The 25979-nt window shown below is 41.4% G+C and overlaps 2 protein-coding genes across 2 annotated transcripts in view; one reads left to right on the top strand and one right to left on the bottom strand.

Annotated features, from left to right (window-relative positions):
- The first annotated feature begins 7829 nt into the window (after nt 1-7829).
- Nucleotides 7830-9138, top strand: RMI2 (RecQ mediated genome instability 2). Its single transcript, XM_041462467.1, has 2 exons — nt 7830-8161; nt 8741-9138. Exons 1-2 carry the CDS (start codon nt 7885-7887, stop codon nt 8887-8889), a joined length of 426 nt encoding a protein of 141 aa, XP_041318401.1. The 5' UTR covers nt 7830-7884; the 3' UTR covers nt 8890-9138.
- Nucleotides 9139-11885: 2747 nt separating this feature from the next.
- LOC121350673 overlaps nt 11886-25979 on the bottom strand; it is a 78441-nt gene continuing 64347 nt past the window's right edge. The window contains exons 60-71 of the mRNA XM_041462188.1: nt 24559-24743; nt 23920-24012; nt 23442-23646; nt 22338-22525; nt 21566-21663; nt 20991-21175; nt 19728-19930; nt 19121-19310; nt 18358-18467; nt 16329-16448; nt 15817-15956; nt 11886-13657 (exon numbers count right to left, since the gene is read on the bottom strand). Of these exons, the coding sequence (XP_041318122.1) occupies nt 13642-13657; nt 15817-15956; nt 16329-16448; nt 18358-18467; nt 19121-19310; nt 19728-19930; nt 20991-21175; nt 21566-21663; nt 22338-22525; nt 23442-23646; nt 23920-24012; nt 24559-24743 (1733 nt within the window). The 3' untranslated portion in view covers nt 11886-13641. The remainder of the gene's footprint in view (nt 13658-15816; nt 15957-16328; nt 16449-18357; nt 18468-19120; nt 19311-19727; nt 19931-20990; nt 21176-21565; nt 21664-22337; nt 22526-23441; nt 23647-23919; nt 24013-24558; nt 24744-25979) is intronic.

The raw sequence follows: 25979 nt of genomic DNA, 5'->3' as shown, positions 1-25979 counted from the left end.
ACACTGCCAGTTTTGAGTGAAATGTGGCACTATTTAAATGAACACTCCTGTGACTGTAAACTTCAGAGATTTCCTTTATAAAGACTGTTCCTCCCAGCCTTGATTTTGGAAGTTGCTAGTGACCATTACTCAGGCTGATACCACAGGAGGCCTGAAGTGTGTAGCATTCTTTCAGAAGGCACTGTGTACCCATCAAAACAGGGAATACACCCTTCAGTCAGAAGAATCAGTGATTGATAATGAGCAGCACTGGTTTTATGAGCAGTATATACTGTTATTTAACTGGGCCAGCCAAAGTGGTTTGTGAACTATCCACATTATATATTCTGAATCTAACCTACATAACTGAATGCCTAATTTTTCCGGGCAGGAAGAACAGTGCAACTGGAGAGTGATTAGAGCCAGCCCAGTTGCATTTGCAAAATGTCTGCCCAAAGGTATTAATACCTTCATCAATATGCTTAACTGCTGTTCACAAACCTGGATGGATGTAAAAAAGGGGCCTGGAGACTATTTTTGCTATCCCCAGACACTCACTCAAGTATTTCATTTGCCAAAAATGAATGTAAAACTGATTCCATTAAATGGCAGCATGAAAGCAGTAGTGAGTGTGCTTCAGCCTCCTTAGCTCCACTGGTGAGTGCTGGAAGCTCTTGTGGTCTGCAGTGGACTGCAACACCACTGAATTCTCAGCAAAGGAAGACCCAGAGGTACCAGAATGCAAATAAACCAATGGTCTGTGTCAAACAGTAAGGTCAACTGTTCAAGTCTTCCTCTGCCTTATAAATCTATGAAAACAACAAAAATGAAAATGCCTAATAACGAACCTAATAACCATCTTGTGGTTATTAGTAATCACAGTATTATTTTTATAGGAGTCTAGATAAGGTATTGGCAAATCAGAGACCTGTAGGTAAGGAAAAAAAAAACAAAACTTGCATGTGCCTTTCACTTTCACCTAATATGATTTCTCATAAATGAAGCTGTAACCGGCAGTGGAGCCCAAGACCTACCAAGCTTTGCCTTGCAAATCCAAGGTCATGTGTTGCCTTTTTCCGTTTTCAAGTGTCTGTTGTCTGATATTAAATTTATGTATTGTGTGATATCTGATATCTGTTCAAATTGCAGCAGAGCTACAGCTCTTCAAATGCTCCTGTGTAACATTTGAAATTACTTGAATATAAATGCTTGATGTTTGGAACATCAAAACTCCAAAGGTGCAACCAAAAATGTGCACACAGTGTCCTGCCAGCTCTGCACAGACACTCTGTGACATTTGCATGAGTCTGAGGCACCATCTGCCCTGAACTGATGTCTCCTGTTGGCTCTTACAGTATTGACAGTTTCTATTTTGAACAAACAAGCACTGATGGCTTTTGCAATAGAGTGCACTACTGCACTCTGGTCAAAAACAAGTCTGGTTTTGTGGGCTTGTCAGGTTTTGAAAATAAGGTGTACTGGGTCTGCATTTATCATTTACTGCTGCTTTTCATGACAAGCTGAAAGCTTGCTAAGTTTTTTGCTTCAATATATTTGGATCCCTGATGAGTCATTTTTTTGTTTGCATTTGAATTTCAAGTCCAAGATTTGTTGTTCAGTTTGGAAGGCTGCCCTATACAGAACTACATTCAGAAACAACCATTGTGTTGCACACTATATGCCATCTTCTAGCCTTCTGTAAAAATCAAATATTTTCATATGAGTCATTAGTAAATACTTAAATATATTCAGGTAGATAAATGTTCTTACAGTTGCCTCACTGCAGACTTCACACAACCTGTAGTTTAGTAGAAAGGTCAGCTTACCTGTACATAAAAAGTTATTTTAATACTTCTCCTTGAAGTAGGTCCTTTTCACAGTTTCTTTCTGTGTTCCTCTGGTTTGTTTGTTTTCCTGTTTAGTTCATACCATGAGGTTCTAAAGTCTTACTGGAGGAGCTGATTAAAATCTTGCAGCACCACTGGAGGAGCTGATTAAAATCTTGGAGCACCACTGACGTGCTCATGGATCAGTTGCCAGTGATGGCTGTTCAATAACAGTGAATGCCAGCAATAAAATTCTGACCTTCATTCCATTAAATTCATATTTGACCTTGCATATTCTGGGCTTAGTGGAAAGAGGTGGGTCTAAATTAGAGAGTTTCAGCATAGTGCATAACATATGGTGCTGTACAAACTACAAACTAAAACCTGTGATTAAAATTACTTAAATCAAGAGGTGGAGGCAGTTTGTGACATTTTAATGTCAAATTGTATTTTAAAACATGACATTTCAATATGGCTTGTAGAGGTCTTTCTAAAATGAACTGATGAGATGTCTTCCCATTGGTTCATGCACTCTTTTGACTTTTTTAATAAATTAAAGAACCCTAAGAACGTGAAAACATACTTCATCAATTATATACTAAGTATTCTGATTTAGGAAGAACTCTGAGATTTAACATGACATTTCATATCTTCTGCTAGACCTATTAAGAGATAAGTAGGCCTTGTATATTCATATACTAATGTGACTTCCATCTAAAATTACTGCTATTAACATGCCAACATTTGTTCATTCATTCATTCACTCATGCCCATAGTTGGGGAGCAGGCTGCTATTTGTAGGGGCTGTGGCAATAAATGCATCCTACATCCAGGCTTGTAAGTTCTTCTGGGTTTGAATCTTGCCTTACAGAATGCACACCATAATAAGAAACTGGAAACTCAAGCTGCTTTAGGTCCCAGTCCACCTATGTACACAAAACCATGTAAGTGCTATTGTTGAGCATCTTCAAACAAAGTTTCATTGCTGTTGATTTCCTTTTTTTTTTTTTTTTTTTGCTTTTTCAGTCATTCAGCTGTTTCTCGTGGATCCAATGTGGTGCTGTAGCTGTGATGTTTTTAGTTTAAACAAGATAAAGTTCATAGGGAGAGACAGTCTTTTTGCTGGACCTGAGAAAGATCTTGCCTGCCTGAAAATTTGACTGTTAGTAAAAGCCTCTTCCTACTAAGCACCAGAAATTTATTTCATGTATTTTTGAATATTGCCTTGATTATTACAGAATCCTGCCAATGCATTCTCTGGAATGGTTGTAATTTCTCAGCCTTACTGGCTTCCATGTAGATTTCTATTTGACAACTCAGACTTTAAATTTTTGGAAGTAAAATGTCACTCTGCTGCTTACTGCTCTTTAGGAAAATATTTCTTCTGTCACATCGCTGAATGAACTGGATGCTGACCATGCTAATCAGAGTCTATTTGTGCAAGAGCAGCAGCTGTCAAGGGAAGGCACTGTGATCTGTATTCCCCTACACTGGTTATAGAGACTCTCCAGTCTTGTTAAGCTTTTGCTAAATATCCAATTCTTTTAAAAAGTGAAACTCAGTCCAAAAGGTGAGTGACTGAAGTCTCCTAGCTACTGGCCCAGCTTCAGTCAGGTGAAGATCTAATGCTTTATATGCCATTCATATTTCCTATTTAAAGAGTTCTTTTTTCTTGTGCAGGAGTTTGAATAAGCCCATCTGGAAGCCAGCTCTGCAGACTATTTCCAGAGCAGCAAACAATACTGGAAAAGTAAAGACTGATTAATTAATTTTTTCTTTAATTGTGTTATAGTCCTATTCCACAGAACACTGATTTATTTATTTTACATGCCAGCATATATATACCATGGAAAGAAACCAACAGGTGACACCCACTTCTGCAGAACACAACTGCAGTTCTCTAAGTATTTCCTCTAAGTATTCTTTGTAAATGAAATGAGTCAGCTAAGCAGGACAGCATTGCCCTTTTCACAGCCTGCAGGTCCCATGGCAGGGACGTGTGGTGAGTGACAGGAACTGGTTAAGTCTGCATGCCAGTGGGAGCACTGAAATAATTTCTCGTGCTAAGGCTGGCTGTACGAGCTGAGGTTTCCCCCCACTCTCTGGGGAGATGCTGTTTATCCTCTCCACACGCTGGGTGCAGCTGGCAGCTCCTGGCAGCTGCAGGAAGGCTCTTACCATAATCCACCACAGATTCCACCAAGCACAAGCTCACATGTGATGCAGAGCATCTATATTAGGTTCTCAAGGAAAAAGAGCACTGAGGGGTGCCTTGCTAATGCTTTGGTTCATGGTATTTGCCACAAAATTAGGTCACCGTATGTTAGAGTGACTCCTCTGTCACTCTAAGTGCAGGTTTTGGCTTGATGACACCACGGGAGAGGCCAGACTCTTCTTGTTCTTGTAAGTAGTGGGGTTCTGATGTCTGTTGCTCACATTTACCTGCCCTGTCCAAGTCACATCTAAAATACCACTTATTCAGAGCCACCTCCTAATTAAAACCTTGGCAGGTTGCACCTAGAGTTTTCCTGTTTCAGCATATGACTTTGCTGGCTCCAGGTCTTTTGAAATTCCTGGTCAAACACAATTTAGTATCCATCTGCCAGACTGCTCTGCCCCGAAGCATAAATTATAAGCAGCTGGAGCTCATGTTAGGGATGTAAATACAATTGACTTCCAACCCATTAATTCCAACCATTGATCCATTAATTTCAAATCATTAATTAAATTCAGTGATGATGAGATAGTCTAAAAAAAAACCTTGAAGGATGTTTTTCCAGACTTCAGTCAGCATGTCCACATTGCATCTTTTATGCAATACGAAACAAACACCAGGAACAACTGAATTTTATATTCTTGTGTTTGTGTCATATTGCTCTATGTGCAATGTAAGAAAATAAATCTAAATTAGGACAGATCTCTTGAAGGTCAAACCTGACACTATGTGCTAAAAGCTGTCCTTCAGTGAAGTTTCATATGAATACCAGGGAAAGGAAGACATCTCAGAGCCCTCACTTGCAGAGTAATTATTGCAAAGGATTGTTTTTACATCTTTGTTCAGTGATGCTGAGCTCCCATGTGCTGCTTGCTTTTTCTGCATGAGGATATGAAAGGCTCAATCATATCATTTGCAGTTCACTCTGTGACTGTGTTGCTGGAGATGCCAGAATAGAGCAGGTGTTGGCCTGCTCCAGTCACATCCTCAGAGTTCTGAATCCTATGAGTTTCTGGGCTGACCAGAGACAAGGGTTTTTTTACAGATCTGTTTTATGGACATTTGTGGGCCATTCAGACATAACCATTACGATCTATGTATTTTTCAGCTCCACACTTTGTGTGACTTTTCTTGCAGTCAGCTGTGGAGCTCCCAGCTAGCTCTATCTCTAAAGCAAGATCTTAAAAAATACTAAAAATAAAATTTAAAAAAAAACAAAACCAAAAAACAAACAAAAAAAAACCACCAAAACAAACAAACAAAAAACCCCCAAAACAAAACAAACAAAAAACCCCAACAACAACAACAAAACAAACAAACAAACCAAAAAAAACCCAAAAAACCCCAACCTTATGATTACTTGGATTCCAAATCCTAGGAAAAAAATTTAAAAATTGTTTGCAATCCATTTCATAACTTCTCAGTACTAGGAAAGAGAAATAAAATTGAAGAACCTCTTCTGTACACATTGGCCAGTGGACTGGAAAGAAGGATTTTTTAAAACTCTTTCAGGTAGAATGAAAGGCTGTAAAAGATTAGACTTCCTGGCCAAGGGAAAGAAGGATTTTTCTGCTTCTGTAATATCAGCCTTTTACCAAAATTATGGAGAGAAGCAGGGAATTGCTTCCATTTTAAGTGGTACTATCAGTGGCAGCACAAAAAGGTCTGAGCTCGTCAGAAAATTTCAAGTTGCTGCTTCTTTGGAAATCTCTTTTCTCAGAGATCTGGGGTCACATTCTTTTCTAAGCTCTCTTGGCACCATACCAACGAAACCCTGCCAGTGTAATTGAGTGTAATCCCTTAAACTGAGGGAGTCCTGACTCCTGCTTTCATCTGGACTGTGCTGTCTAGGGGTAGTCTGACCTTTTTTCACCATGCTGTGACCATCTCATGTACGTGTCAGCCTGAGGAATAATGTCCTTGAAGATTGCTTTGAAGTGAGGTGCATATTGTAGTAGCAGACAGGAGATTGATTCCTTCTTTTTTAATCCGTGCAAAGCAAAACTTTCGCATCAAGCGTGCTCTCAAAAAATCTGCTCATGTTTAATCCAGTGGAATTTAGAGCCTGGCAGCCACCAACTCTGTGCTTTTTCCAACTGTGTGCTGAGCTTCCTCTGCTACCCTTCAATCAGAGGGTGATCACTGTGGGGCCACCTCCAGATCAGTCTGTTGAGGCCTCCGACATTTTCCCTGCAGCTGCAGAATTTGTCTGTGTGAGCTGCACCAGGTCTTGGGGAAGAGCTTTGCACATAATTCAGCATAACTCTGCATTTTACTGAAAGATAAAGGATTTTCTGGTTTAGGAAAACAAATCCATTTCTTGATGCAGGTTGCCAGTGCTTTTGCCCTTCTTGTAACACCATTTCTTGAAGGCAAATCTTTTAAAAGGGACCTTTTAGTCTCTCCTGAAGATTACACTCTTGTAGGGGTCTTGCCTTGATCTGTAGATTTAATGGCTTAATAAGCATTAGACACTCCTATTATGCAGTAACAAATAGGAATACAATACTTTTATCAATATTTGGCACAATTAATTTTTTTTTATGTGAAACTAAATATTGATGCTGTCAAGTGACTGCAGCCTAAGGGCATAAATTACAAATATTCTCCTGTGAGCCTTGCTCAAATTGTGCATTCATATACAGTAACCATCTAATGTCTTTCTATTCCTGTAAGCTATATGATTTGATTGCCAGATTACATGGTTCTGTATTGTGCTTAGATGTCAGTGTTTTTATTGTTATTACCAATATTATGTTTTATTCTTACTGTAAGTGGTAAGAAAAAATTAACTGCTTCCTTACACTATAAAAAGAATGCAGTCCCATTTACAGAATGTCTCCAAACAGAAAATATATTTAGAAAAAAAATACCGAATAAATAATTCACAACATGATGGGTGAGTAGGAAAAAAGGTCTTTTGATGTATTTTGCTACTCAGGACAAAACCAGATTTTTAAAATAAAGTAACTGCCTATTTTAATGGAGAACAAAAGCTCTTCTAAAGAAGAATGTTTGTAATCAGTGTATTTTTACCCATTCTGCACTTTTGTAGGTTATAGGACTTGTGAAAGTAATGAACCCATCCCTTTGGTTTTCCTGATTATTGTCTTTGTTCCATCCTCCTCTTTCTTCATTAGCTTATTTCTTGGCTTATTTTCTAAATGAAATGTTAACCCACCCCCACTAAAGAAACCATATCAAGAATACCAGACTGCAGCAAAGTGAAGTAGCCTGTCAGTAATATCAACAGCCAGTAAATAAATTCGTTACAGCCTTGGAATTCAAGTCTCCCATCTTAAAACTGCCCATGGTTTCAGTGCATCACGCTCTGGATTTCCCCAGAAGAGCATCCCTGGGAAAATCAGCATGTGCATTTTCCTGTTTTCTCACGGAACCGGAGCTTCATCAGCTCCGAAGTGAACACCGTGGGCCCTTGCCGCTCAGCAGGGTGGGGGGCCGGGCCAGGGGCAGAGCTCAGCCGCACCCTCAGCTGGAACCAGAGCGCCGAGTCACAGCTCACACTGCCTTCTGCACGGAAAGGGGCCGCTCCTGAACTGAAACCCGGTAAAACGACGGCCAGTCAGGCTCCGGGCTGATCCAGGTGAGGGGCGGTGGCTCGGGGGGCTGGCACACGGTGCAGCCGCTGGGCAGCGAGGGCGCCGGGGCAGCTGAACCGGCCGGGGCACCCACACGGCCCCGCCGTGCCCGGGCCGCCCGTCCCGCACAGCACCTCCCATCCCGCGCAGGCCGTGCCGCAGCCGCAGCGCTGCCGCCGCTCAGGGGCGGGCCAGGCCGAGCGCTTCCCGCCCTCAGCGGCTGGAAGGAAGGCCGGGCGCTTCCCGCCCTGCGGCGCCCCTCAGCATGGCCGGGGCGGCGCTGGGCCCGGCGGGCCCGCCGGTGAAGGTGCTGGCGGCGCAGCTGCGGCGGGCGGAGCGCGGCGCGGGCGGCAGCTGGGAGCTGCGGCGGGCGGCGGCGGGCCGGGCGCCGCTGCCCCTGCGGGCCGTGTGGATGCAGGGCACCGTGCTGGAGGTGCAGCGCGGCGCCGAAGGCGGCTCGGCCCGGCTGCAGGACGGCAGCGGCGCCTTCACCGTGCTGGGCGTGGAGCAGGTGCCGCAGGGCCGGCCGTGCCTCAGCGCAGGTACCGCGGGGCCGGGGCACCCCCGGGGCAGCGGGCGCTGTCCCTGCCCGTGCCCGCTCCAGCGCGGTTCGGCACATCCCTTCCGCACGGCCAGGCCCGATTTCCGTGCCTGGCCCCGCGCAGGAGGCCCTGAACAAGGAAATTCTTCTCCTGTTTCTCTTTTCTGTTTCTTTCTTGCTTTTTTTTTCCTTTTCTTCCCTTCACCAGAACTACCAGTTCAAATGGAGAAGTGTTGGTCTGCAGTGTTGCAGAACAGTGTGGCTGCAGTACAAAATAGGCCCATTGCTTAAAACTTCAGCCTTCTGACGTACCCTCAGGCCACTCACACAGCAGGACAAATTTGTGTTTGTTTGGTTCTTACAGTATGTGGAAATACAGTTAAATACGCTGTAGAAGAGGCTGTACAGATAATGAAGCCTTTTTCTGAAATTTAGTTCTAAGCAGTCTTCATTCCTTGAGTTTTCTTACAAGTATCAGCATCTTCAATTTGCACTGTTTACTTGATTTTAAGTAATTTGGGTTATGAATTTAAATGATAATACAAAGGTTAATTAAATTTAATGCTTACTTGTTTTTTAGGGAAGTATGTAATGGTGATGGGTGTGGTGAGGTCCTGCAGTCCGGAGCCCATTCTTCGAGCAATAAAGATGACAGATCTCTCTGAAAACCCCATCCATAAGAATATGTGGAACCTCGAAGTGGAGGATTTGCACAGAGTCATCCCCTAATACTTTTACTTTCTGCCTAAAAGAACTGGAAATTTGTTTTCTTTTGCTTTTTGGTGCAGAGCATTGGACTATTCTGTGTAACCACTCCAAAGTGAGAAGCTGGGCTCAGTTAGGCTTAGGGGCCAGTGCTTGTCTGATAATAATCACAGTTCATGTCTCCAGTCTCTTTTTCTGCCAGCATATTTGAGAAGTGCCTATTTGATGTTTGGATTAAGATGTGCATGCTATTAAAAAGGCTGTATGTTTGTTTCTCTGTGTGTTAGCTGCTGCTTGGGGGAGCTCACGTTGAGGCAGTTGTTCTACAGCAAGGTGTTCGTGGCAGCAAGGGCTGAACGGGGCTCGTGCTACCAGGGTGAATTCAGCACCTGGCATCAAGGCAAAATGTACTTCAGTCCATTTAGGCTGTGCTTGGAAATAATCGTTTTCACCTGTATTTTCTATTTCAGTAATCACCATGTCTGTAAACTGCTTGTAAGACAGGTGTCTCTTGGTAACAATTAGCAGTGTCCTGGACTTAAAATACCTCTCTAGTTTCTGAAATACAGAAAGTGGTAATGACTCTTCTGTTCCAGTGAAGTTAATGAAAAGTTGTGATGCAGGATTCCTTGGAATAGGTTCTCCAGGTGCATGATATAAATACTTTTTACCTCCAGAAACAAGCATTCTGTCCCTAAGAGCATTCCTTTTTGAAACTTGTTTTCTTCCAGTGTATGCTATTTTTAACTGTTTAAATAATTCTAAATTATATTCTAAATTATCTTTCCTTTTCTGAAAAAAACAAACTATGAAATCACATCAAGAAACCTGTAAAAAGTAGAAATATTACTACTCTTTATTTTCCATCTTGTCTAAAGAGAATTTGGGTCCTGATGAATGCATTGCAGTATCTGTGTGCAATGGCTTTGTGATTGGGGACTGTATTGTCCAGCAATAGAGTTATGTTAATTAGGAATGCATATTGGAAGAATAGAGAATCTCTGATTATATGCTCTACAATTTAAGATGAGAATCAGGTGGTGGTAATTAAATTTTTAAATTGTGGGACTACGTTTTCAAAGCATGTGGAAACTAATTAGCATCCTTTAAAGATTTGAGATCTTAGCAGACTAAGGACTGGATTTCAGAGTACAATTCCAGCCTTGAGTTTGGTGTTCCAAACCAGACCATATCACAGGCAGTGAAGTCCTGTGCTCTTGAGATCCTGCTGATGAAATGCAAGACATACAAAGATAAAGACTTTTAGCAGTCTGGGTTTATTTATTCTTTGCAATTCTGGAAAAAATCTGCTTGTGGAGTGCTGTAGCCTTCAGAAATAATCCATGGGACCACCATATCAGCTGGTAAATGGTTCATACTAAAAATTCTTTTCCTAGGAGTTCAAAGCAAAAGACACTTGTAGCCAGGGTGAGTGTTGTATTCTAAACAAAAGAATGCTGGAAATTGCTTTGCCTCCCAGCTCAGTTGTACTTCACCATGAGAAGCTGATGGTGCCTGTTTAAGGCTGGGCTGAGGGGCCTTGCTTCTGGATTTCCACAGTTAAGCATTGTGGGGCTCTACTGGGTACTGGGAATTCTCCCTTTTCCTCACCTTGTATCTCAAATTCTGCAGTTAGAATGTGGGTTTGTGATTTTTGTTGCTGTTGAACAGCAGAATATGCAACTGAGGAGTTACAGCACAAGGGGCTTCTTCAGCCCTGTGTTGAGGAGGAGGTCAAAGCTGAGCTCTTGTTACATCTGTTTTGGGGTTAACTTGGTGTAATATGCAGAAATTCTGTGAACTTTATGGATCATGGGGGTTCTCTACAAAGAACGTGTTGGAGGTGAGTTGTAAGCACTAAAACTGCTCTGGGAAGCACGACTGCACCTGTGTGTGCTCTGCAAAGACAGCTGCTCTGGGCAGGTGTGTTCAAAGTGCTCTCACAGCAGGAGCTACAGAGGCAGAAATTCCTGTGTTGTGATGGGGAGATCCATGAGATATGCAGTGCATATTATGTATTTGCCCTATGACAACGTAGTTTATATATATAGTTTATATTCTGCATGACCTGCATCTGAGGCATAAACGCTCTGGATTACTTCAGTCAAGGTGTTCAGTAATGTGCAGCATTGCCAGTAGTTATCTACTAAAAGTTCAGTCCTGATAAAGCCAGGGCTAGTGCAGAGATAAAAGCCAGTTTTGAAATACTGAAGCTGATGGATTGATCTGATAAATGCTTCAGTCAAACCCTTGCAAGGTGATTCTTCTCCAGAGGTTCACATCCATGAGAAATCACAAAGGTGTCTCAGTTGGCCTGAGGGCTGTTTAGTGTGGAGCTGGCACACTGCCCTGCAGGGACACTGCTGTCCCTCCCTCCAGGTACACCTGGAATGGGCTTCCCCACATCCCCCTGTCACTCTGGTGTTGGTTTGCTGATAGGAGCTCCATCTCTCCTCTGTTAGGCAGGAGGGTGTTGTGTGCGCTCCATTTTTAATTCCTCAGGTAAGACATTACCATGCAGTAAATAAGGTATACTTAAAAACAGTCTGGCTGGATGGTTTTATGGGTTCATTAAAAGGTTTACACAGTCCATTTAAGAACTCCTGTCACAGCCTGTGACATTGCTGTGTTTGTAGGCAGGTATTTGGTGAACAGGTGTGACAGAGCATTTGCCTTTGCATTAACAGCAGAGTCAGGCAGCAAAGGCACAGCTGCCCGTGCAGAAACATGGAAATAAGGCTTTATTCATGACAGCTGTGAATCAGTGCTAAACTCCAGTTATGAACATGACCTGGAACACTTCATTTAAGTGTGGGGTTGTTCTCTTTTTTTTTTTTTTTTTTGTCACCCCTGAGGGTGGCTGTTAGCCCTGCTCAGTGTACGTGGTGTCTCATACATGCCCTGTGTGCGCAGGGGCCCTGGGTCAGTGGGGTGTCCAGCCCAGCCCATGGGGACAGCAGGATTTCCACCTGGCCCGTGGCTCTAGGGTCAGAGCAGGGCTGGGGCTGGCTCCTGCTGAGCTTCAGGGCTTGAGGTGTGTCCAGGGCCTGTACAAGTTCCTGACTCTCTAAAGAGTATCTAGACAGGAACTGTGCACTGTGAACCTAGGAACAGCTCAGAGATACCAAACAACTGGACTGAGTGAAATGGCTGCAGTTAAAAATGTTTATTGGTAGTTAAATGGCTTCTTTATTACAAGTGATAAGTTACATGCAGCTTTTAGAGGAGACCTAGTGTCTGCATCCACCTCAGTGTTGCTGTCTGCAGTTAGCATTTAGTTAAATTCCTGTATTGCTGACTGAGCTATTCTCAATCTTTTCCTCTACTTGCTGATATTTTTCTTTGTTTCTGAAACTGTCACTGTAGGATTTTTTTCAGAGGTGCTTGGTATGCTTAGTTGGGGAGTAAAGTGACATTCAGTAACTGGGGAAAAAATTACATGTTTTTTTAGTCAGTAACTGGTATAAATATTCTGTAACTTCCAGAAATATTTCATACCATTTTGGCTTTTTACAAGGGTGCAGGTATAAAATTATTACAGAGGAAGACTTGATTTCTAGCATCTGATGTGTGTGGGAATCCTAAAAATTGCAGGATTCTTTCCTGACTAATGTAGGAATCATGTTTTAATTTGTATCAAGCTAGAGAATAAGTGTTCAGAAATCAAGTGCAGCTGCAAGCAGCACACATGAGATAAGAGGCAGCTGCTTGCTTTTCCTGAGCCAGTCAAACCCAGCCAGTGCCAACTCTCTATAGAGGTCAGTGCAACTTTGTTGCTACGAATAATCAATAAAAATGTACTCCAGTGTAAAAATAAGGCAGTCAAATGTTTATCAGCATGATGTCATAGTACGAAACACCATTATTTCAATGTTTGCATATTACACAAACATTGTATATGCAGCATTACCTTTTACCAAGGAATAGCTGCATTCCAGGCACTGTGTGGAGAAAGGTGATGCAATTTTTAAATCAAGTGACCTATAATACAGAAAGGGATTCAACAGGTGAGACTCACACAGCAGTAGCTATAACACCCTAACGTTACTTCGTGGTAGGGTAGATATTGGTCACCTTTTCCCAACACATCAACTGACTGCTGCCAAGGGGTTTCCAAAGACACAAAGGGAAAATGTGAAACTGGTGCACAGAAACTAAGAAGGCTGTTTCTCATTTAACAGTGTGTGTACATTAATAAGGGAAAAGTCAACCAGCATAAAAATGAGAAAATTATTAACTGCTTTCCATTATTTACCCATCTTATTTCTGTCTTGGCCTTCTTGTGTGTTGGAGCACTTCCCTGGAAAAGATAGATAACTTTCTCCAGAACCACTGAAGGGTGCAGTTTCATTTCTGGAGAAAAAAGAAGTCAGCATCTCTGCTGACAGAGCTGATGATGCTGCTTTCACAAAGTAGTCCACTTGTACCAATCTGAGCTGGAAGAGAGCTTTTCTCAGCTTTTCAGTGTATTTGTGCTATGGTTCAAGGCTTGTGGAGAGGCAATTTTGGAACCGAATGAGAGAGTTTTTTTAGAGTAACTGATACTTTCCTCTCTGATTTCTTTTGGTTGATTATAGTTTCTTGTCAATATACTGAAATAATTCCTCTTGCCCTCAGAGGTTCTGGGTCGAAAGTTTTCCTTTTATACTATATATACTTCACTATATTCACAGTTAACACTAATGCATTCACGCTTCTACTGTTCTCTGCCTAAAATAACTGTTTTGTTTTGGGTGCTGAAAGGGTTCTTCCATCTTCAGGGCTGGCATCTGCCATTCAGAACTGGCTTGAGCTGAAATGAAGAAGAGATGAACTCCAGGTAAGTGATAAGTAAGTAAAAGTCACATGTAATGCAACCTCTCATTACAGTGAAATACAAAAAAATCTCTGAAGGGAAAATAGCATCAGATATATTTATGACATCAAAACACTGTGGGGAAAGTACTCCAGCATTTTAGATATGGTTTTATCTTAGATCGCTAAACTGAAATAAAGATGTAAGGTTCTCTCATGTTTGATAAATTCACATTCTGGAAGAAAAGGGCAACATTATTTCTAAAGTTTATGAGGTCTGGGTAGTTCAGCTATTCAGTGGAAGATCCTTGACAAGCATGAATTTCTAAGTAATAGTGCAGAGGTAGTTTCTGCTGACAGCCACTTTCTGTTTTGCTGTCATGACTGTTGCTGGTTATCAGTTACCATGTCTGAGTAACCCAACCATTACAGACTCTTCACTGTGTCAAACCTAATTCTCCCTTAGTTTGGTCTGTTCAACTTCCTTCTCTTTAGAGTGTTTACATATTTAGAGACTTAACTCATGTCTTTCCTCAACCCTTCAATTTTTTCCCCAGGATTGTTCTCAACTGGTTCACAATTTAAGTAAAAGATGGTGTCCAAAACTGGATATATGAAATAAGCTAAATAGAGAAGAAGGTATTTCCTGTCTTCAATACGTTGATTCATGTGTACATCCCCAATGTATTTTGCTTCTTTATTAACATGTTCTAGGTAACTGAGCTCGTGGTCCACCTTCATTCCAATCCTTTTCCTCAGAAATGGGATAATGTAAACTAGCAGCACTAGCTGACTGCAATCATTCAGCTACCAAGCTATTCTCATTTTCAACTGAATATTCTGTCGACTCAGATTTAACAAAATTTGTCTCTGTATTTCATATTTATATGTTGAAGAGTTTTTGTAGCTGCTGGAGCTAAAACCTCTCGCTGCCTACAAGATGCTGCCCACGAATGTCCTGATCATCCACTGCTTAGGAGCTGAGTGAACTGAACAGCTCAGGCAGATATTGACAGGCAACATTGTTTCAGTGTGTGGGCGTGTGATGTGATGCACTTACAGACACAGTGAGTGTTCTTTTTGTAGGTTTTTATTTTATGGCCAACAAACCCATTTACAAATACTACTCCCTTCCTTAATGGGTAAGAAAGAAATCAGGTAATAATTGTAAATTTTTCAAGGCATACTACAAATGGGTTTATAGTCGCCAAATCAGTCCTTTGAGATAGCAGTGAGTTTACAAATGCAAATAATGTTTCAATACATATATTAAAAACCCCACCTTCTTTTTATTACTAAGCCTTAGCAAAGCATGGAGCATAAAAGGAATAAACCCAAGTGCTTCGTTTCAGGCAAAAGCATAATTCGCTTTTCTGCATGATTCTGCCATTTATTTGGTGTAAATGTTTCCATTGCAGTCTTGTAAAAATACAGTGAGTTACTACTTGGGCAAGAGTATCAATAATGGAACTCCAGTTAGAAGCACATGTGGCTCCAGTCACTTTTGGAGTACACAAATTGGCACAATAACTACAGAAGTGGGAAAGGACTGTAATTATAAAGATTTCAAGCAAGTGCTACTGCTCTATTCAGGCTTTTCATCTTCTTGGCTATATTCCAGGAATCCACTTAACAATGCAATCTGGATGACAGCTGCATTAAAACACAAGTATTGATAATCTGGATATTCTAGGCTGAAAAGATAGATAAATTTCATTACTAGATACTGAAAAGTGCAAAAATAAGTCCCTGAGTATTTTATGTCTGTATATGTATTGTTGTTAATATGAATCCAAATGCATTATTCAGACCAAAAAAAAAGATGGAACCAGACAGTATACAAGAGGAGGAACTCCTGGGGACATTACACAGTATTCTGCAGGTAGCCTTCTGCCTCTGTTACACAGCACATCAGGACAGAATAAGAAAGGCAGTAGAGTGTGCAGTGGAAGGGCTCTGGTGTGCTTGTGAGTGAACAGCAGGAAGGGGAGGTAGCCAAGAGGCAAGAAGAGCATTTCTGGGAATAGGATCAGTTTTGCTCATGGCCACAGTCAGATTCATTAGTTTTATTTTCTCATATGTTCTTGCATCACAGACATGTAAGTACTGGAGCAATGCACTCAGAATATTCAGGGTGGTAAAAGAAATGAAACTTACCACTGTGGAGGGATTTCAACAGGGACAAAATTCCGGTTGCACAAATGAACAAAAGCTGCTGCTAAGCTGCAGGCAGCCCCCAAGGCCGGGGAGTCACAGGTGTCCTGTGTACACATGGTGTAGAATGGCTCGGGCTCCACCTGGGCACAAAGGGAGAGGTTAGGAGGGACCTGCAGGAAAACCCAGAGGTTTGGGTTGTGTCCCCTCCCCCCTGCTGGTTAGGTCCATTTATAAACCTTTATTTCCTTCCTAATAGTGAGGAGGTTATTTCTGTTTCCAAATTCTACACCTGTATCCTAAAGAGCAGTGCAGTCATGCCACTATTCTGTGGATGTCAAAAACCTCCATTTATATTTATGGTGATAAAAACCCCTTTTTATTCTGTCTGGATTGCTATTTTGATTACTTCTTAAGTTTTCTGCAACTAATCTCTATCCTTGCAATGGTTATGTGACCTCATTGCAAGTATGACACATAATTAAGACAGTGCTTCTGGCTGAAGTTCTACTTACAACTTTGAAGCAGTTCCTAAGAAGTGAATGTGGTTCTTCAAAGAACACTTTACAGATGTTTTGCTTAGCTGTAATTGGACATGGCTTCTCTTTCTTCTGTACCAGACTGCACTTATTCACCTGGGAAAACAGAATTACTGAAGTTGGTGTATTTTGGGGTTTTTTTTTGCATACATCAAGGTTGGATGAGTTTTTCAGATTTCCAGCGTGAGCTGGTTTGAAGGATGATATGGGCAGCTCAGTACCCTGCTCTAATGTTGTTTATTTATATTGAGAGGCACGTCACAGATTAGATATTGTTTCCTTTTGCTATTGATTCTGTTATTCACTGAAGGATTTTGGTGTGTAGTTGCTGACATAGCAGGTAGTTGGCTAGTTCTCTTTTATATGGATCTGACAGGTCAGAGTTGTGCTTTTACTAGATCTTTCTCATGGAGAAAAAAAAGCTTCATACCCTTGCTGGATTAGTCATAGGTAAAGGTAGCTTTAAAAAGAAAGAACAACAAAACCACACCACCAAGAAGTTCTTAAAGCAAGTGTAAATTGTAGTTATTTTACTTACTAAGGCAAGTGAACTGTCAGTTTACTCTGTGCTAACCCCCATCCTGCAGGAGTCAGACACTCAGTCCCTTCCTGTTGTGCAGCCTTGGCCTTGTGATGGTGGAGCTCTGCTGACGTCCTTTGCAAGGTCAGTGCATGACAAGGCTGTGATAAAGCTCCTGGGAACAAGCTGCAGTCAGAGTTCACAGTCCAGTGTGAGCCCTTCCAATCAGTAGTGCAAGTGCAGCCATTCTGCTCCTAAAGAAGGGCACTCAGGACTGCCCTGCTTCTGTATGACCCAAGTTTCTTATTTATTGCTTTTAATTCATTCTTTTGTTCAATTTCTCTGGGGAGTTTTGCATTTTTGTAAGTATATTAGAAGTTAATATTTGTAGCAATAAAGAAAATTGTGCCTATGGTCAGTCACATTGGGATCCTGCCCCATTATTAACATAAACATAGGCTGCAAGCTCATTAACTGTAGCTCTGCAACAGCAAGAAGTACAAGATACTTCAAGCAATTCTCTCTTTTACAGTAAAGTACTGACATAAAGCTGAAAATGAGATTTCTGTTCCCAGAACTCAGACATCTTCTGTGAGACAGGATAAGTGGAAGAGTCACAAAATCTTTGTGGGAATAAGATGCTGGTTTCTTTTCTTTTTGGTAATAGATTCTTAAAACTAGATTTGGAAGGGATTTAGAGGATCCTGTCAACATGGCTTGAGAGCATGTTAAGGCTACTTTTCTTTGTAGGTTGTATTCACAAATGGTTCTGTACAACTGCATGTTTGTGTATTTAGATTATTTGCAGCTAATGACAGAGTACATGAATTAAGCAGAGCTATAATGTTAATGGTATAAAATTGTTACATTTATTCATGGTAGTTGTAGGAGTCTTTTTTTGTGCAAGTCAGTAACTGACAGCAGCAGCTAACCTTCCAAAAATGTCTGAGTATTTAGTGGTGTGGGGATGGAGAAAAAATTTACTTTCAAATACTTACAGATTTGTTTCTAAAGTTTTGTTTATTGATGAGATGTAAAGCATGAAGAACAAAGAAAATTAAGAGGCTCAACATACCCAGCTAGAACTAACAGCTCTAAAGAAAACCTCAGACTGTGGCCTGAGTGATGAACATACAGATTTAGCCCAGACCTAGTAGCACCTCTCCCTGCATTCCAGGAAAAGGTGCTCTGAGGAGGAAAACATCAAAGATACTTAGCTCCAATATCAGTTTCTTCTAAAATCAAAACAGCCACCTCTATGTTTTACCTTACCACCTAGGCCAAAAATATTCAATGCCTATTTGTACGGAATTCTTGAAGAGTTTTTAGCAGATATGTGCAACCCTTTCCCTGCTTAGACACAGCAAAACAATGCAGTGTGCTGCTGTTCTCACTATCGAGCTTTAGTTCATCTAAGCCAACCCAGCGTGTCAGACAGTGCCCTCTGTCAGCAGCCCTGCACACAGGAGCCCCTCAGCTCATTACCTGCCAGCTCTGTGTGAACTCTTTCACGTTGTCAGTCAAGGAACCATTAGGCACCATCCATTCGTTTCCAGCTTCATTATCATTGGTACCAAAAAGCCCAGCTGAAACACCTGGGAGGAAATTGAAATGGAGTAAAATAGGAATTGTCAGGAGCAGGTGCAGGAATATTGCAGCAGCTGTCTCTGGGCTCTGATGATTCTGTCCAGCAGAGCTCAGCTCTGTTGTGGAAGAGGGGAAGCTGCCCAGCCTGCATTGCCATCTCGTGTCTCAGCTGCTCATGGGCTTCTGAGCATGTCATGGCATCAGATCCATTCTCTGCTCATCTTTGGAGGGTGACTTTTAGAATATTGTGGGGTACATGGATGATACATGAATGCATTCCAAGTATACAAAAAACTCTATGAGGCTTTGGGCCTCCCTCTGTAGTTGTCTTGCAGGTCTGACAAGCTAAGCCTGCTCTAGAGCAGATTCTCAACCAGATTTTGAGGCTGGGCTGACTTCAGTACCTCTGCCTCTGATTTCTGTCTGCTTCATAGCATTGAATCGACAGTAACCCTAACTTGCTCTTCTCCCTGGAATGGTGCATTCCATGCTCTATCTGGCAATTACTGGGAATGCCTAGGGCCATTTCCAGGGTGTCTATAAATTAAGACGAGGGAAAAAAAGTGAAAGCACAGATGCTGGTACTACCAGTAATACAGATAATTCAGAGAGATAGCAAAAATTACTTACAGCTGACAACAGCTGTGTGATTGATACTCACCATGGTGCCACCCAGCCAGAGTGACAGTACAGAGATCATACTGAAAGTCACAAGAGACAGAAACTCCTTTCTGATCAGATACTTCTATTTTGTTGGTTCCTTGCCTTGAATTCATGGTACTGTTTTCAAGGGATTGATCCAGCACTTGGCAGTTCTCTTCCGTAAAGGAGAAGTTATACATCTTGGATATCTGTTTTAAAATGAAAATGCAGTTTCAAACCTGTCATAGTGAAAGTTCAGTCACAGGCAAGCACAATGGATTTGCAGGTGCAATGAGGCCAACTTAGCCCAGAATTAAGGGAATAAGAACAGGATTGTGTTAAACTTCTGAAAGAGCAAAAAGCACAAAGTCTTCCTGTCAGTGCCATTCTCTTAGATCATGTCTGAGGAAAGTTGAAAAGTTTCTGTCATATACAGAGAGCAAAGAGGCAGCCCTTGAGTTAAACTGGTTTTGTTTTGGAGAGATATTTTCTTTTTAAGAAGCTGTTACTTTAAAGCCATTGCCTGAGAGTGCTTCTGATCTGTTTTCAGCATTAATATTTTAAAAATATAAGAAAGAAGAAAATTTTTGCCAAAAATAAAAAAATGTTTGACTTGATCTTCCTACCTTCAGTCGTGGGTAGATAGTGATCACAGTCTGATTCATCTCCACATACAGTGATCTTGAGTTCCTAGTTTCCTCATTTAGTATTACAGTGAAAGCACTGTGAACAAAATCCTTGGCAAGAAGTACACTGCACTTTGATGCCAAATCATACATTCTTCCATCAAAAGTCACAAGATGTTTGGTCCCCACTAAAATAGCATGATCTGGAGAATAGTATTTCAGAAGAAACATCAGTGAGTTTTCCACAGAGCAGTAAATGCTGCACATACTGCAACACACACTGCTTCTTGCTGTCATACTCTTAAAATAACTTCTAAAATTATTATTACAGTGGCATTACTACACTTACATTTTAATTAGTTACAATGTAGTTGCTCTACAACAAAACTTTTCTCAGAAACAAAACAATTTAATGATTTATTTTTTGTTATAGATTTACCTGAGTGCCATAAAACTGTTCAACTTGAACTGGGATTCAGAGCTCATCTTGATTTGTCATTGTACTACTTGACAGTCATATTTATAAACACACACATTATACATTCTTATGCAGAAAACACAAGAATATTAATTCTCAAAAATTGTGTCCAAAAATGACCCTTCCAAATCAGTGCATCAAACAGCTGCAATCCAGGAAACCCTGCTCACAGATGACTCAGATTATTGGGTCACTAGGAGCTACTTTCACAGCCCTCAGATGGGTCTCTCTGTACTGGGAGGAAGCCATTAAAAAGGGTTTTCTGGAAAAGCCATTCTCTTTAAGAGACAGTTGGGACTGTTAGTGCATTCCTTTAGCATTTAGCAATATTTTTACAGGCAGTATTGTTGATTAAGTTTTGGTAGGGCTGAGCTGGCTCATCCTAGAGGCAGCAGAGGCAAAGTCACCAGTTTCCAAGCCTCTGTGCCAGGACAGAGAGCCAGCAGGTGAGACTGGCAGTGAACCCTAGTATCAACTCACAAGAGCATATGGATAAGGCAGATAAATACCATCTGCTGTTTCTAGTCTCAAGAGTAAGAAGTGTAAAGAACTACAAAATTTGCATTAATATTAAGTAGAGCAGTGTTACTGCCTGCCAGCTTTGCTCAGAGTGTTATACATATCATCACTATCTTACAAGAAAGACTATATGTAAGTTGATAAGAAAATTATTAAGTAGTGACCATCTCTATGTAAACTTCTATTCCAGGTACAATTTTTAAAATACAGTACTAAGTGGAAATAGAGCCAGGTACCAAACAAAGCAGCACTTTGAAAGGGCTTACATTCAAATGGGCTCTCCATCATCCTCCGTTTGATCCTGTAGTACTCTGCAAGTATGTTGAGATTGTAGAGGTCCTGCAGAGGCCTCATTAGTTTTTCTCCAATGAGGTAAGTGGTAACATTTGCCAGCTGCAGGGACAGGTCTGCTGTAGGTAGTACTGGCAGCTTTCCTGCCACTGAACAGTTCCTGTAGAATACAAAGAGAACATCCCTTATCTGCTGAACTGATGAAATGCTGTTGTTTTATTAACAGAAATGTCGAAGTGAAACATTCATAAGAACTGTAGTCTGGTTAGAACAGCAAGACACAACCCTACTCTGGCCAACAGCTGCACTTCCCCAGGTCACCTCAGGCCAGTTATCAGTTACTGATAGCCTGTTTGCTGCCCAGTAGCTCCTTTCAAACACAGTGGGTCTGGCAGCCAACAGAAATAAACCATGATGTGACCTAACCAAAGAGTGGTTGGGTGCTGTTCAGAACCCTCAGCTGCACACTGAAAGGAAGAGTAACTGTGCACATATCCTTTTAAAACACTGCCCAGAGCAAAAACTTTCCTTTTGCAAAAACACCAGTTACCTGGGTGAAAAACTGTACAGGTTCAGCAAGGGCTTCCGGATCTTGCTCACAGCTCTGGAAAACGTGGCCTCTGCCCACCTGAGCACCTGCTGGGTGGCCTGTTAGAGTCACAGATTGTAAAAGCAATTTCAGTATGACTTCAGGGCAGGGTCAGTACTTGCAAATGAATTTTAAATCAAGAAATGCAAAATACCACTTCAGTGTCTCTTGCATTTGTCTCCTGTCTGACAATATCTTGTCTTGTAGAGGTTAATAATATCCAGAGGACAGACTCTAGTTAACAACATCAATGGACAGAAATACATTTCTCCTAAATAACAAAGTGTAGCAATGCTTCACTAAGTTAATGTGCTTCAGTAGCTTGGAAAGGACTGGTATCTTTAATAATATAAGTTAGCCTCATGATATAGCTTTTATGCTTTTCATTTCAACTAGAAGAGCCCAGATTTACTTGTACACTGTTCATTGGAATCACAATTTCTCCTCTCTATGCAAGAAAAGTAAAAGCTACATGAATGACAGATTACTGCTGCTGTGATTTCAAGCAGAACTAGTAAAACAACCTCTCCTGTAGCTGGAAAACTACTCTTTCAAAGCAGGACAAATATTGCAAGAACAGTAAATCAGCTGCGCAGAAGTTTATTATATGGAAAGACAACTGCACTATTTCCATAAACAAAAATAGTTAACTATTTTTGTGTATCCATAGTTCAAAGCTGAGACTTAAATTTGTAGGCCTTGAATTAGAAATGAAGAACAGAGTTTTACCAACCATATCCAAGCCTGCTTTTGCGACCTTTAATGCCATCTGAATTGGTTTCATTAGCCACACATCTTTTACAATCTTGGGTAAGAAAGACAGGATTTTCATCATGTGCTCTTCTGTCTTCTCTTTCCAGACTTCATCCAGTGGCTTCAAGGTTACATCGTAGTAGGCATCTTTCAAAGTTGCTAATGGCTCTGAAGCAAACGCATTAATGAGACAGATCTTAGCTGGTTTGGTACAAAGCGGCTGTTTGCTTGTTTGTTTCTACTCAACTTCCAGCATACGTGAAGGGGGAGCACAGAAAAGTAGAAGAGACAGCTGTGTTTCCATGGCAGTCAGGCACATTGCACAGCTGTGAACTGAAAGAGCCATTTAGCTCTGACCCTGACCCCTTGTAAATACACTGCTGCTGTCCAGAAGCAGTGTAAGGATGCTCTGCAATGCGTCCCTGTCAGAGCTGTACTGTCTGCACAGACTGCTCTTGCTGAGCAACAGGACAGTTTGGTCACAACTGATTTCAAGCATGCTATGTCAACCAAATTCAACTTTTGAGAGGGAATAGCTTAGAGCTAAGTGGCCCCAAGTGAGGTTTTACCCTTGTGAGAACTGAAGGTTCTCACAGCTAATTCCAGCTGACCACATTTCTCAAAGGTTTCGGTGTGGGCCACAATCCAGCTGAACAGTGAATTAGTGGCTACTGGATAGGCTTGGAAAAAAAACAGATCAAGTGAAATCCAATTAGTACAAGCATTAAAAACTCAAGGAGGGATATGAACAGGCCTTTGGGGGGAAAGGCTTGCCAGGGAACTGGTAGCAGAAATACTTCAGCTTAGGAATTAAGGACTCTCTTCTCATCCAATTGAACCCAGCCTCCTGCGACTCAGAAAGAGCCTCACCGCTGATTTCATTAGAAAGGTGCTCACACAGAGCCTTCTTAGAGCTTATTGCATCAAGGCTCCCACTCTGTACACCAAGAGCCAAGGTCAGCACTTATTGCTAGATCAAAATAGAAACCTTTGTGCTGTTCAGTATGTTTTATAGTTTACAGTGAAGTTTCATTTGCGTTGCACTGACATTGTCCCTCTTCTTGCTTTGCACCATTTTGCTTACTTTGTAATTCATTCTGCATTTGCTGGACAACATCTTGAATTTTCTCCAGGTAAAGTGGGATCCTGCTTCTCAGAATGTGTCCAATTCCACTTTGCTTCCACACCTGGGTGATAGCTGTAGCCCCACTGTGCAGGAATTCTGCTGCCCTTTGCAAGGCCATTGAAGGCCAGCCAGCTGCTTCAGACAGGAAACCAACATGCTGCACCTACAGTGCGTCCAAAAAAGAAGCAATTTAAAAACACACAGTGATCTCAAGCAAAGCTTTGACTTCATTGCGAGGCAATTCTGACTCGCAGTGTTGGTGCAGAGATACACTGTGTCCATTAAACATGCATTTTGTCTCTGTATACAGGTCAGCACAGGAGTAATCACTGAAATGTTTGAGCAAAACAAAACAGCTGCAGGCAATATAATGATGTTTAACTAACACTGCATGAACACTTCATGGTGTTTTCACAGATCATGTACAGATACTTACTGATCTCCTGAATCTCCACAGGTATCCATCAAACTTTTTTATCTTCTCAGTCAGTGTGGCTTTCAAAAGGCTCCCAATTTCATTAAGCTTGTTCTGTAGAAGATTGTTAAAACCCTGAATTCATTACTTCAAATTGCTTGTGCTGGATCCAAATCATTCAAAGTTTGTACTAGTTTAAAGGCCAGCAAACACCCACTTTGGCCTCACGTTTCTTAGGGGAAACTACTTCTGCATTATTCAATGCAGACAAGGGAATAGAAAAGTCAAACGGTAAAAAGCAAAAAGCCTTCCTCAAGTAGAGAGTATGTGAAACCCTACTAAAAGTGAAAGTACGTTCAGGATTCTGATCACTAGTTTTGTAACCAACAGGCTGAGCAGTTACTGCTGCTCTCACTTTATTTACTTAACCTCCTCAGAGGATCCACCCTTTAGAAGAGGGTCCTGTATTTTCTATCTCTAGACATGGCTGAATTTCTTAGTTCTCACCGTGGTAACTTCTCACATCAACGTGAAAATAATTACAACATTGCATAATTTTGCCTAGTTACTCACCAAACTGCATGGAAGGTGCTCCATCAAAATAACAAATAATATTCTGGGAAAGTCATACTGCAGTTAACAGCCACTCAAGGGTCTCACCTCAGCCTTAAGAACTGGATCCCCACATCCATGGGCCAGAAAACTCAAGCTTCCATTAGCAGCTGCTAGAGTTACTTGTCCCACGTTTTCCTGCCTTTTACCATTGATGCTGAGATAGGTGTTAATGGCAGCCATCCGTTTCCCATCAGAACAAGCACTGACTTCCATTCCTTCTTCCAAATGCCCTTAAGGAATGAAAAAAGAGCCTTCATTTACAGGAACAACATTGACAGACATTGTTTCAAAGCCAGCTTTTAATTACTTAGGTGATTAATCAGAGCTTGAGTGTGTTAGGCGTGGAGGAAAAAACTAAAACAAAACAGAAGATATAAACAAGAGACAATTAGATCAGTGTCAGGATTTGATCTCTTCTGTGTGGCTTGTTAATGAATTATATAGACAGATTTGCTACTGCAAAGGAAGCATTGGATTAATGTAAATCTAAATCTCTCAGTCATACTGATTTACAAGGCCTTTTTTTCTACTTTAGTCCTCACTGTCCCTTGCTGCAGATGTTTCAAAACTGCTCAGCCCTTAAATGAAAGCCTGTCAGTTCCACCCACCACACACACAAGTCATTTCTACAGAACCACTGATGAGCATAAATAAGTGGTTGGCAAGGTGCATGTAGAATCTGGGTTGAGAGAGCTAAGTTGAGTCATTTCTACAAACTTCAGACTTCAGTGATTCACAAACTAATGGTCCTTATCTCAGAAACATCATAGCACATACAGGTGACAACATGAACTTGAGAGAAACTCCCATGCAGAAGTGTGGAATAGCAAATCCATAAGTGAACAAGGGCTGGGATTGTCAGCAACAGGAGTTTGAGACAACTGGGATACCACCAAATCTATTTGGTTTGCACCCAACTCTAACTGTAGCTGAAATGTGGGTGAGCCGACCTCTTGCAGCTCATTTCATCTCACTTTACTCATCTAGAATTTAGGCATAACTTGAAACAATGGCCTTTTTTTCCTCTCCGTTGTCAGTCGAGCTGACTGCTGTGAGACAATCCCCTGCAGGCAGTGACTGCACACATCCCACTTCACACATCCCAGTTCACACAGCTGTTCCAGCATGTGGTACAGTCAGTTTCCGGAGGTGCCTCTCTCATTTCCTTTATTGAATTTGGAATGCAATTATTATTTTAAACAAGGCACAAAACTTTAAGATGGTCAAATCAAGAGGAAATTGATCCTATCTTTTGTTACCATCTATTGTAATCATAAAAAAATGTGTCCCAAACTGAGCTTTGTAACAAATTTTGAACTTCAGGTTTTCTATATCTGAAAGACCATAGTTTGAATGAAATGAGCTAACTCAGTGCTAGAGACAGGACTTTCTTCCTGTCTCTGCATAGCAATGACACTGGGAGTTGCAGAATAGCTTCAGTTGGAAAGGACCCATCAGTATCATCA

The sequence above is a fragment of the Pyrgilauda ruficollis genome, unplaced genomic scaffold, assembly GCF_017590135.1.
Source record: "Pyrgilauda ruficollis isolate IOZ18807 unplaced genomic scaffold, ASM1759013v1 scaffold16, whole genome shotgun sequence".
Classification (NCBI taxonomy): domain Eukaryota; kingdom Metazoa; phylum Chordata; class Aves; order Passeriformes; family Passeridae; genus Pyrgilauda; species Pyrgilauda ruficollis.
Note: the sequence above shows the minus strand (reverse complement) of the source record. Positions and strands in the feature narration are given on the sequence as shown.